Raw genomic sequence first — 12,310 nt, 5'->3', positions numbered from 1 at the left:
TTCAAAACGCTGCTGCCAGACTTTTGACACAAAGCAGAAAGTTTGACCACATTATGCCCGTTTTGGCGTCCCTGCACTGGCTTCCAGTTGCTGAAAGATTGGATTTTAAAGTTCTGTTATTAGTTTATAAAATTGTTCATGGACTTGCACCTCCCTATCTGGCTGACCTGGTAAGCCCCTATGTACCAGCTCGGGCCCTGCGTTCTCAGGGTGCAGGACTTGTGTGTGTTCCCAGGGTGAGTAAAAATTCTGCTGGTCACAGAGCTTTCTCCTACCGTGCCCCAGCTCTGTGGAACAATCTCCCGGCACACATTCAGCAGTCGGATACTGTGGAGACTTTTAAGTCACGTTTAAAGACTCATTTGTTTTCCCTGTTTTATCATTAGTGTTATGATGTGCTTTTATTCTTGTATTCTTTTATGGTTTTGTTTTTTTATTGTTTTAAATTTTTAATTGTTTTTTTTTATGTTGTGTGAAGCGCCTTGAGATGATTTCATCGTAAAAGTGAGTAAGATCAGTTTCAAATAATATAGAACATTTAATTAATGTGATTATGTATTTTGCTGTGATGTTTGGTGACTGAAGCATTTGCGTGCATATTTTTATGATCTGCAACACCGATGTCAAGACGGCGGACATGGCGAAATAGCCCGGGTTTTTTTTTAGCTTGGCAACTACTGTCAGAAAAGTGTTTATATGGTGGGTCGTTGAAAATCACCTACTTAAATAAGATAATTAGGTTTGATGCAGTACCATCATTTTGAAACATAAACAATGAGACACCCGTCACAGCTTTTCCCTTAAGCACACAGATGAAAAATACCAAGATCTTCCAACCTTCAAATGCTCATACCTTTCATCATGTGACATAGAACAAATAAACACCATTGTGAAGGTCTCTATAGGCTCTTTCCAACCACACCATTTCTACTACAATTCCTTTAATTTTTTTTTATCACGTACCTATATGACACTTAGTTCTAAATTAGTAATGCACTAATTAAAACTGTTTTTGTCTGACTTAAAAGAACCAAAAAGCACTGAAAAAATAAGAGACTGAAAATACATTTCTGCCTTAAAACAAGGTTTATAACTTTGTAGAACAAAGTATCATCCGTCAAAAGTCAATTTGTTGTAATTATGTTAATTTGCCATACAAAGAATCCAAGATCGAATAGAACCACCACCCGAGAAAGTCAGTTATGAGGATAAGTGGAAAATCAGAAACTGACAAGTCTGAATAAAAAAAAAAAAAAAAAAAAAAACTTCAAAATGACAATTAGCCTATTAGCTCTAAATTACCACGTGAGCTCACAGTACAGCAAAAAGGAGTTAAACATTTTTTTTAAGAATGAAAAGAACCAGCTGAAGAAGGAAAACACATGCAGACATTCAATAATGCAGAAAACAAATAAATCCTCTTAAATCTCCAGTGCAATAAAACAAAAGCTCCAGTTTAAACTCAACAAATACGAGTGTAAGATTTCACTTTAAAGAAAGCTCAAAAGTTCTAAGCACTACTTTAAAAAAAAAAAAAAAAATCAGACCAAAAATGCAGTCATCACCCATCATCATGATAGCTGTTTTAGCTAAATGGTTTTAGCAATTAAAAGGGGGGGTGACCAATTTTATCTCAGAATTTAATATTTACTTCAATTTTTTTTTCATTTTTTCATGTTCAAGCTTTTTAGTTACACTCCACCAGGCAATTTCCACACAACTACTTAAAAATAAATAAATATCCTAGTTAGAGGTGTTGGTAAAATACAAGACTGAGGATGTTAAGATTTATCCAAATTTAACAATGCTAAATCAACTATAAACATTTGGGATGCTGATGTCAAATGTTTTTACTGATCAATTCAAGATTCATTTTTATCATACTTGATTAGAATTTATCATTTTTTTCCAAGCACCATAATCTTAATGTTGAACGAATCATGTAGACGTGAGCAGAATTACACACATCACAGTTCTCAGCAATTACTTTAATATAAAACTGGAAAAACAAACCATAAACACTGAAGCGTCATCAAATATTCCATATTTTAACAATCAACAGTGGCCAGTGAACATTTGAAATAATAAAAGAAGATACCAAGAAGTGAAGAATTTTAACATTTGGTGATTCAGTTAATAAATTACAGGGGTGGGGGTGTGGGAGAGGAGAAATATTTTACATTCTTATGCACATTTAATCTCAAAAACTAAAGATTTTATTTGGTCTGAACAATTATAAAGCTTCAAAGACCAGAAAATAATTTAGAATATATACAAATAAGTACACTTCCACACAAAACTGTATCAGTGACACAGTATTACACACCTCTGAAAAATTTAACATGAAAAAAATACTGTGATTCACAGTAAATGTAATAACAGAGAATAAAGACAGTGGATGTATAAGAGAAAGTCATGTGCAAAATGAGATTTTGAGTTTATAACACCAATAATATTCTTTAAATTATATTAGTCACAAAATACACTTTTTAAAAATTAAAATATAGCTTTTGTTAGAAGTTGATTTCTTCATCAGAAAACTCCCAAAATCTTCCTCAAAAAATTAATTTATCATAACCAAACCATAATGCTTTATGTAATCATTAGAAATGTTTTAATTTGAGAACTGTGATTATCACAAAAAATATTTTTTTTCTTAACAGAAATATGTAATGGTTGTAATAAACCCACATTTGACTCAATCAAAATGTAAAATTCTACAACACACAGAAGATCATATTTAAACAACTGTTTATAACCAGAAAAACAAGAAAAAGAAATGCCAAAATGTAACACTTACTATTTTATTTGATACTTTAAAGAAGTTTAATTCTGTAGGAACATGAGATCAATGAGGTACACTTGTAATTGTGCAAAAAAAACAAAAAAAAACAAAAACAAAAACACATTTTAAAGAGAATCATTACACTTAAAAATGTGATTCTCATAATAACAGACAGCTCTGTAAAATTTGAGGTGTTCAAATTTTGATTCTTGTGACTTTTTGGCTTATTTCCAATTATTTTAACACTTGACTCCTGTAAAAAAATATTTAAAATTCTTGCAGAATTGTTATATATATATATATATATATATATATATATATATACTGATCGGAAAAATGAGGAAAGGAAGCATGAGTGATGATGTGTTAAATAAGTCAGCCCTGAAGAATTAAATCCCACTTTGGATGTGACAAAATATAAAGTAAGGCCTCAATGGGAGGGAGGGGAAAAACTTGCATATGCGCATCATATCCTGTGCGAGTGCGATGACTGTATTTTTTTTTTTTTTGTGCAGTCTGTGTTTTGTTTTTTGAGACGAACACAGAACCCTGAGAAAAGTTCAAACCTGCTGCTTGACGTCACACAAAGAAAACAACAAAAAAAAAAAACCCGCTTTAAACACTTTCCCAGAGATCACGGCCTGATGACGTCACGCACATTTTCTGTCCTGAGTGGCGATCGTCTCTAGACTTTCTCTCAGGATTGCAGTGATTTATTTATTTTGTCCAGAGATCATGTTTCTTCGCACGGGGTGAAGCTTTCAGCTATCACCGCAGAGATGTCATGAGCTTCATACCGACGTGGAAGCTTGGGGGTGTCAGATCTAAGCGCTGCTAAAGCGTGGCGAGTATCCTGAGGAAGGAGATGATGAGGACACAGAAGGATTGTCCTACACCGAAAACCAGTGCCTCCAAGGAGATCATCCTTTTCCCTGCTGCCATGTAGACACCAGCTACGGCCGCACCTTCAACAAACAGGAAAACACGGAGCGACACAAAAAATGCTCTGTTCACATTTAAGCGACATCCAACAGAATTAGATTTTAAAAGATCTTGAATGAGTCCAGCGTCCGAGCAGCTCAGCCAAACCCTGGTTTAAGTGACAGCCTAGAAAAGACACTGATGCTCTATAACAGCTCGCCAAAGGTGGGCTGATAATGACAGACAGGCCGATAACATCATGATCCACCCACTACTTTTGTCAACTAATATTTTGTTAAACTTAGCCAGAAATGAACTCTCAAATCTAAAAAGCTCTGTTTTGTAACCAGATCACACTTCATGACCTCTTACAGAGACGTTAGCATGCTAACTAGCGGCACAGGAAGATCACTGAGATAAATCAATCAATCAATCAATCAATTTTTATAAATCAATCAAACTTTGGTTCTGTTAGTTGGTGAACACTGTCAGCTACATGCTAATATTACGCCAGTGTTTTTGAGCATCAGTCGTCTCTGTCACCTGTCCCTTAGTCCGTGAGTTTTTGCTGGAGTCAGTTGTCCATCGTCAGTCTACAAAATCTTGGTTTAAACAGTGTGGTTTGGTTGTTTTTCCATTCATTTAATCCACTTTAATTCTGTTTGGTGCATTTTTACCTTTAACTTTGAGGACAAGGATTTCTAACACTGAAGCTGAGAAGTCGGACACACACACACACACTTACTGGTGAGGACGCCTCCACACACTGGTCCCACTATTCCCATGAGGAGGATGGCGAGGGGCATAAAGCGTGCTATCTTGTGTTGTCGCAGGGTCGTGAGGGCGAGCAGCGCTGCAGGCAGGTGGAAGACCAGAGAGGAAACCGCCGCCCACATAAAGACTCCATACCACATCTCTGCACACACGTCAAGAACACACGTCTCACACACAGTGACGGACATACACAGTGTTCACGTTCAGCATACGCTGAGCCAACACCGACTGGCAAGACGTGTGGAAAACTCAAGAAGCTCATCATGCTGTGCAACATATTCAGCACGCGTTCGATTTTACGGCAGTGAGTATAAATCCAGCTCGATGCAAAAGAGCAAAATTTTGTCTGAGGTGAATGTAATGTAGTACTCACTCTTATAAAACATGTTTGTTGCTGGAGATGTGGTGTGCGACTGGTAAATCACAATATGTTTGTGAACGTGTGATGAATCTGACGACAGCCGCAGGGCACACGTACAGCAACCGACAACTAGTTAGTCTGGGTGGAATGATACATGGTGCATCACAATCATCTTATCGTGGAGCCTGGATCAAATCATCATCTCTTGGAGAAGAATCATACGATAGTAAAATATACAAATAGGAAACATAAAAATCAAGGATTAGCATTTAGCAGTAAATTAACTAGGGTTCCACATTTCTCTTCCACAAGACTGTTCATATGGCATCCAATAAGAAACTGCTGTGATTATCTCGAGATAAAGAGAGACATCATGATGTCAAAGCTATACAGGAGGCAACTGATGAATTTCAAGCTCAAAATTTCAGGTTAAAGTTAGTGTGTACTCACACCGACAACAGAATGAAATTATTTTCTGGTGGCAAATATCACTTAGCCCGTCGGTATCCGGTGGATTTGGGGCTCTGATGGATGGACAACATCACATCTTCACTGGCAACACAAAGAGCTGCATTCAGCCGTTGTATTTAATCCTCTGTAAGGTTTCTGTGTAACTTTTTGTCTCATTAAATAAAAAAAAAAAAAGTTGAATGTTGAACACTTCCTGGATCAACACTTCCTGGTTTGACAATGAAGGCCCCTTCACACATAGTGTAAGTATGTACAGCTCCAGGACAACACCCACTGGAGCAGCTGGTATGAACGCACCATGAAACATCGCGCCAACGGGCAGGCGTGCACGATGCTGGTGCATCGGTTCGTGCACGTGGGAACACAGCAGCTTTTCCCAAGCAGCTGCGCGATGTGGTTACTGCTGAAGAAAAAAATGTCACCCACGGGATTCGAACCCGCGCCTTCCAAAAGCTCTAATTGCCAGTCAGAAACTTTACCAAGTGAGCTACCATCGCCGTCCTGTAAAAGGTGCTGAACACTGCCTCATATCAGGAAGCACATGGACGTATTAAAAAAATAAAATAAAAATGACGCACCATATAAAAACATTGCATTGTATTAAATCCCTCTTATCAAGTGGGCAATACAAATATGATCCGCCTGTTCCTCTGTAGATGACCCGTGGTCACTGATGTACAGTCATGAAATGACACGAATAAGGTTCGGGCATCTGGTAAGGCTGCCTCCTGGGCACCTCCCAAGGGAGGTGTTCCAGGCATGTCCATCTGGGAGGAGACCCCGGGGAAGACCCAGGACTAGGTGGAGAGATTATATCTCCACACTGGCCTGGGAACGCCTCGGGATCCCCCAGTCAGAGGTAGTCAATGCGGCACGGGAAAGGGAAGTCTGGAGTCCCCTGCTGGAGCCATTGCCCCCGCGACCTGAACCCGGAAAAGCGGTTGAAGATGAGAGATGAGTGAAGCAGTTTGCTTGTCTCATTCATGTCCACATCTGCTGGCTCATCTCTAGCCGGCCCGCATGCGTGTCCTGCTGACACGCGTATCTTGTGGATGGCGCATCACAGGACACTGCGTCATGTGGAACAGAGCTCATGTGGGTGACGTGACAGTAAGATCACCTGCTGCGTGTTATGATGTGATGGTTCGTTTCAACCTGGGGCAGCCTGTCCATGTGCATGCTGTGCGCACATGCTCGCTTGCTGCAGCCCATCGCCACAGTGATATGTTTATATTTATGTCCACTTGATGACAGCAAACAGACACACGTTGTTAGTCCATGTCTGTTCAAACACAGTATTGTGCAGCTGAGATGTCCAGAATGACAGATCCCCACAGCCAATTCTGTCATAGCCACGCCTCCTGTCAGTTCAGCGCACACACCAAAGCCACACACGTGGGGCACTTTTCACTGCGAGTACGACAGTGATTGTCTGCAGTCTGTTGTCATGCTAAGAGTGCAAATGGCCATATATTTTCTAAGTGCCATGCGAGCGGTGTTAGATGTTCTGCATGTCACCTGGAATTTGGCCGACACCTGCCACGACAGAGATCAATGGGCTCACACAGCGCACACTCTGTCTTTCAGCCGCTGGTGTGTGCAAATAGTTGCAGCAACAGGTGTACGAGGCATTGGAACCAGCTACGAAATTACTCGGTTTGCATACGATTCCTGCTTCATGCGCACTTAATGCACAATTTGACAAAATTTGCACTATGTGTGAAGCGGCCCTAAACGAGATCTCATGGGATGTGACGGGAATCCAATGACAAGTTGAGACTGATACAGGAAGTGTTAAATTTTGAGTCCACAGTGAATCAGGAAATGTCAAATGTTGAACACTTCCTGGCATGGGTATAGCTGGGTTGCACTGGACTCCCCTGAAATGTGATTGGACACCCAGATGATTGACATGTCACGGCACCACACGTCTGGTTGAAAAGAGCCATTTTGAAATCAATGACACATATTGACTGCTAGATCCCTCCTGTACAGTTGCTGGCGCCGTGTTCCACAAAAAAGTTCTAATCCACCTCAGTAGAAGAAGAAAATCTTTAAGCCAGATTTGAACCTGAACACGTTGTCTGAACCACAGACTCCTAATGGCACCAAAGTTATATTGGTGAGTAAACGGCCGTATTTTATGCCAGAAATGAGGTCCAGGTTGTTAAAAGCAGCCCTTCTCCTTTACACCTGTTTGTCTGGTGATTTTAGATTAATAAAGTGAGCAAGCAGCAGCTGATTCATACTCTGTTTGCTTATTTGAGATGTAAGATGCTGCCCGAGTGTTTCTCAATTGCCCTCAAATGTATTGGACACTTGATATTTCACACAGTTTAATTTGTTGCCATTTAAAAAAAAAAAAAAAATCTAAAATTGTCTTCCTTAAACTCAGACTGAGAGGAAATCTCTACAACTTGGTATAAATTTAATGAAAATGATAAAATACAGCTTCCTGATGGAGTGGCACAAAGGAGGATTTTCATAAAACGATCTGAAAGTTCAGCTACTTTGACCATATTGTGCAGCCCTACTGTCAACAAGCTCAGAAGTTTGAATATGAATTTACATCTGCATTTAAAAAAAAAATGCTTAAAGTGGCAGGGAGTTAAGAGAGGTGTAGTTAGGTGCCCCCCCCCCCCCCCCCCCCCCCCCCCAAGAAGCTGAAGGTTTTAGCCATGGTAATGCTCCACAAAAGCATTTACTGAAAATAAAGTGTGAAGGACCTAAATGGCATGGTGAGGACTTTTTCCAGGCATGTGAGATGCAAATAAAGAAAATGCTTAAAATGGCGGGGGTTAAGAGGACCATAGTTGGGCGTGCGAGGGGGGAGCAAGACCCCCCAGAAGTTGAAGGCTTTTAGCCATGCTAATGCTCCACAAAGCATTTACTGAAAAAAGTCTGAAGGACCTAAATGACATGGTGAGATGCTGAAGAGCTTCTCTCGTTCATGTCCGCGACATATACATGTTAATAAACATTCATATTTATTTACAGTGTCTCTTTTCCTGGTTAAAATGCAGATATGAATAATCCACCAGACTTAAAAATATACACATTAATTTCCATGCTGTTTTATTTGTCTAAAAATAAATGTCCAAGGTTCCTTATAATGTTAATCAAGAAATCATCTCATTTGAAACAACAGGTAAGATGTGGTTTTAATTTACAGATGAAGTAAGGTTTCTAAAGAATATTTGATTTTTATTTTTTACTATTTTAATTACAAGTATTGTAATGCAAGAAAATTTTTATTACAGTAATCAGAATTAATTTTGAGGTTAAAAAAAATTTGCAAGGATTTTCTTAAAACTGCTGTGTATACACGAGAAGATCTGTGATATGTTTCTGCACTGTAGTTGTCCATGTTTTGGCCTGATGCCTCATTTCTGGTGGACAACGCGAAGCGATGTCACAGCGCACAGCTGCGAAAGTTGGACTGGGTTGAACTTTGACCACGGCAACTTGACGATAAGCAGAGCTGGACGATGGAAAAATGATCCTAAAATGATCGCGTGAAGTGTCTCACTGAAAATAATGTTTTTTTTAGTGATCCACGACGTGTCTAACACCCTCAATGCATGCAGTGTGAAAGTCCCTTAAGGCTAAGCTTAAAACTAGCAAACAACTAGCAAAACATCTAGGCATTGATCTGAATATAATACTGGATACCTCATTGGCCCACACACTCTGTACAAACCGTTGAAGCAAACTGGCGGCCATCTTACCACTCGCAACTTATGGAGACTGCACACAGAAGACTTATTAGAGCATCAACAGTTTGGAGTAATAACTGGGCTGATTCTCATTTATTTTTGTTCTCCAGATAATGTAAAATTCATGCCTCCTAATCTGTATCTGCCATGATTAGCTGTTTCATTTATTTCCTTTCTTTCTCTTAGTACTTTGACACATTCTCACCTTCTATTCTCAATTACTGAAATCCCACTGGAACAAATACTCCAGTCTAAAAATTATGATTCTTTAATCAAAGTTTATACAAGTCTTGTGTAATCATTATCAAGCTTATCGATATATGTACCATATCATGAACAAAAGTGGATGGATAATAAAAGTCATAATGGGTAACATAGCAATAGTGGATTTTTTTTTTTAAATACTTGCGCTGAAAGAATAAAACACCACTTAACTAACTACAGCAGAGTTAGTTTTCCCTGCAATGACAATATTTATTACACACAGCTGAGTTTCAGTCTAATATTAGTAATAAAGCTCACAGGAACAACACCTAAAGCTCCAAAACTATGCGCAAGTAATAAAGGTCTTAAAATAGTTCGTCCAACACAAAACTCTACATGTGGCTACACACAAGCCACCTATGATTATTATTATTACAACCCCTGGCAAAAATTATGGAATCACCGGCCTCGGAGGATGTTCATTCAGTTGTTTAATTTTGTAGAAAAAAAGCAGATCACAGACATGACACAAAACTAAAGTCATTTCAAATGGCAACTTTATGGCTTTAAGAAACACTATAAGAAATCAGGAAAAAAAATTGTGGCAGTCAGTAACGGTTACTTTTTTAGACCAAGCAGAGGAAAAAAATATGGAATCACTCAATTCTGAGGAAAAAAATTATGGAATCATGAAAAACAAAAGAACACTCCAACACATCACTAGTATTTTGCTGCACCACCTCTGGCTTTTATAACAGCTTGCAGTCTCTGAGGCATGGACTTAATGAGTGACAAACAGTACTCTTCATCAATCTGGCTCCAACTTTCTCTGATTGCTGTTACCAGATCAGCTTTGCTGACCATTTTCTTCAACTTCCACCAAAGATTTTCAATTGGATTAAGATCCGGACTATTTGCAGGCCATGACATTGACCCTATGTGTCTTTTTGCAAGGAATGTTTTCACAGTTTTTGCTCTATAGCAAGATGCATTATCATCTTGAGAAATCATTTCATCGTCCCAAAATATCCTTTCAATTGATGGGATAAGTGTCCAAAATATCAACATAAACTTGTGCATTTATTGATGATGTAATGACAGCCATCTCCCCAGTGCCTTTACCTGACATGCAGCCCCATATCAATGACTGTGGAAATTTACATGTTCTCTTCAGGCAGTCATCTTTATAAATCTCATTGGAACGGCACCAAACAAAAGTTCCAGCATCATCACCTTGCCCAATGCAGATTTGAGATTCATCACTGAATATGACTTTCATCCAGTCATCCACAGTCCACGATTGCTTTTCCTTAGCCCATTGTAACCTTGTTTTTTTCTGTTTAGGTGTTAGTGATGGCTTTCGTTTAACTTTTCTGTATGTAAATCCCATTTCCTTTAGGCGGTTTCTTACAGTTCGGTCACAGACGTTGACTCCAGTTTCCTCCCATTCGTTCATTTGTTTTGTTGTGCATTTTTGATTTTTGAGACATATTGCTTTAAGTTTTCTGTCTTGACGCTTTGATGTCTTCCTTGGTCTACCAGTATGTTTGCCTTTAACAACCTTCCCATGTTGTTTGTATTTGGTCCAGAGTTTAGACACAGCTGACTGTGAACAACCAACATCTTTTGCAACATTGTGTGATGATTTACCCTCTTTTAAGAGTTTGATAATCCTCTCCTTTGTTTCAATTGACATCTCTCGTGTTGGAGCCATGATTCATGTCAGTCCACTTGGTGCAACAGCTCTCCAAGGTGTGATCACTCCTTTTTAGAGGCAGACTAATGAGCAGGTCTGATTTGATGCAGGTTTTAGTTTTGGAGATGAAAATTTACAGGGTGATTCCATAATTTATTCCTCAGAATTGAGCGAGTCCATATTTTTTTCCCTCTGCTTGGTCTAAAAAAGTAACAGTTACTGACTGCCACAATTTTTTTTCTTGATTTCTTATAGTGTTTCCTAAAGCCAGAAAGTTGCCATTTGAAATGACTTTAGTTTTGTGTCATGTCTGTGATCTGCGTTTTTCTACAAAATTAAACAACTGAATGAACATCCTCCGAGGCCGGTGATTCCATCATTTTTCCCAGGGGTTGTATTATGCTGGAATAAGGGAGAGAACTCTTCAAATTATTGTTCATAACTTTCCATTTCAATCATACTTACAGGTGAAATGTTTGATCTGGCGATTTGCGCAGTTGATAGCTGTACATTACGGGGTTTTTTTTTTTTTTTTTTAAGTAAATCACAAAGAATAAAGCTGCGTGCGCCTCATTAAAAATAGAAAAGAGCGTTCAGGAGCGGAACATGGGAGTGGTAATATGGCGGCCGGTTTGCTTCAAAACCAATCAAGCGACCAGTCCAGCTACCTAGCGAGCTAACAGTGACAAAAGGTGAGAAAAACAAAGAAGATTTTGCACACACTAACACTTTATTTCTCGCCCGTGTTGTCCGAAAACGTCTCACACGGATATCGGTCCCGTTCTGTGACATGTCGGCTGACCTGAGAAGTCGCTGAGGTACGTGTCGTTTCCGCGGTGGGTTCCATTTTTCCTCGGCACGAAATTAAAATCGAGCATTTGTTTGACGAAGCCGGTCTCGCTGTAGTTTTCCTGCATGACTCACAGCGACAGCAGACCACACGTGGCGAGAATACGTAAATAAAACCTGGAAGGACTCGGAAAAACTCCGTTTAGGATGCAGCACGGCAGCTAGCATCAGGCTAGCAGACGTTAGCTGTCAACACAACTTGCTGTGACGTCACAGACGCGCTGTGCCCTGAGCGTGGACTGTCAGGTTGCAGATTTTTAATATAGCTCGCTCGGCGATGTGAGCAGGTTTCTTCACATCGATCTGAAGTTGCACCTTGAAGGGCATCCGGTGTAAATCTTGTGCCACATGCACTCCTGCATCCTTCTAACTGACTGACTCTGTTTAAGTCATCCCACACAGCATCCTTTTGATTGCATGCTGACAGATTTTTCCCTCAGAATGAACATTAAATCTGACCAGAGAAGGTACAACGTGTTCCCTGTGGTTTTAGGAAATGAAAGAGCTTTATTTTTAACCTTTAACAGAAAATC

At 39.4% G+C, this 12,310-nt stretch overlaps 1 protein-coding gene across 2 annotated transcripts; it reads right to left on the bottom strand.

Annotated features, from left to right (window-relative positions):
* Positions 1-2,639: 2,639 nt before the first annotated feature.
* tmem170a (transmembrane protein 170A) lies at positions 2,640-12,005 on the bottom strand. 2 transcript variants are annotated; one of them, XM_034177272.1, is made up of 4 exons: positions 11,731-12,005; positions 4,452-4,622; positions 3,583-3,750; positions 2,640-3,550 (listed from the first exon to the last, which is right to left on the bottom strand). In XM_034177272.1, exons 1-3 carry the CDS (start codon positions 11,843-11,845, stop codon positions 3,620-3,622), a joined length of 417 nt encoding a protein of 138 aa, XP_034033163.1. In that variant the 5' UTR covers positions 11,846-12,005; the 3' UTR covers positions 2,640-3,550; positions 3,583-3,619. The 2 variants fall into 2 exon arrangements, with proteins under 2 accessions (XP_034033163.1, XP_034033162.1); XM_034177271.1 differs by having other exon boundaries at positions 2,640-3,750.
* Positions 12,006-12,310: the final 305 nt, after the last annotated feature.

Source organism: Thalassophryne amazonica, chromosome 8, assembly GCF_902500255.1.
Source record: "Thalassophryne amazonica chromosome 8, fThaAma1.1, whole genome shotgun sequence".
Taxonomy (NCBI): domain Eukaryota; kingdom Metazoa; phylum Chordata; class Actinopteri; order Batrachoidiformes; family Batrachoididae; genus Thalassophryne; species Thalassophryne amazonica.
The sequence above is the reverse complement of the archived record's forward strand: the minus strand, read 5'-3'. Positions and strand labels throughout refer to the sequence as shown.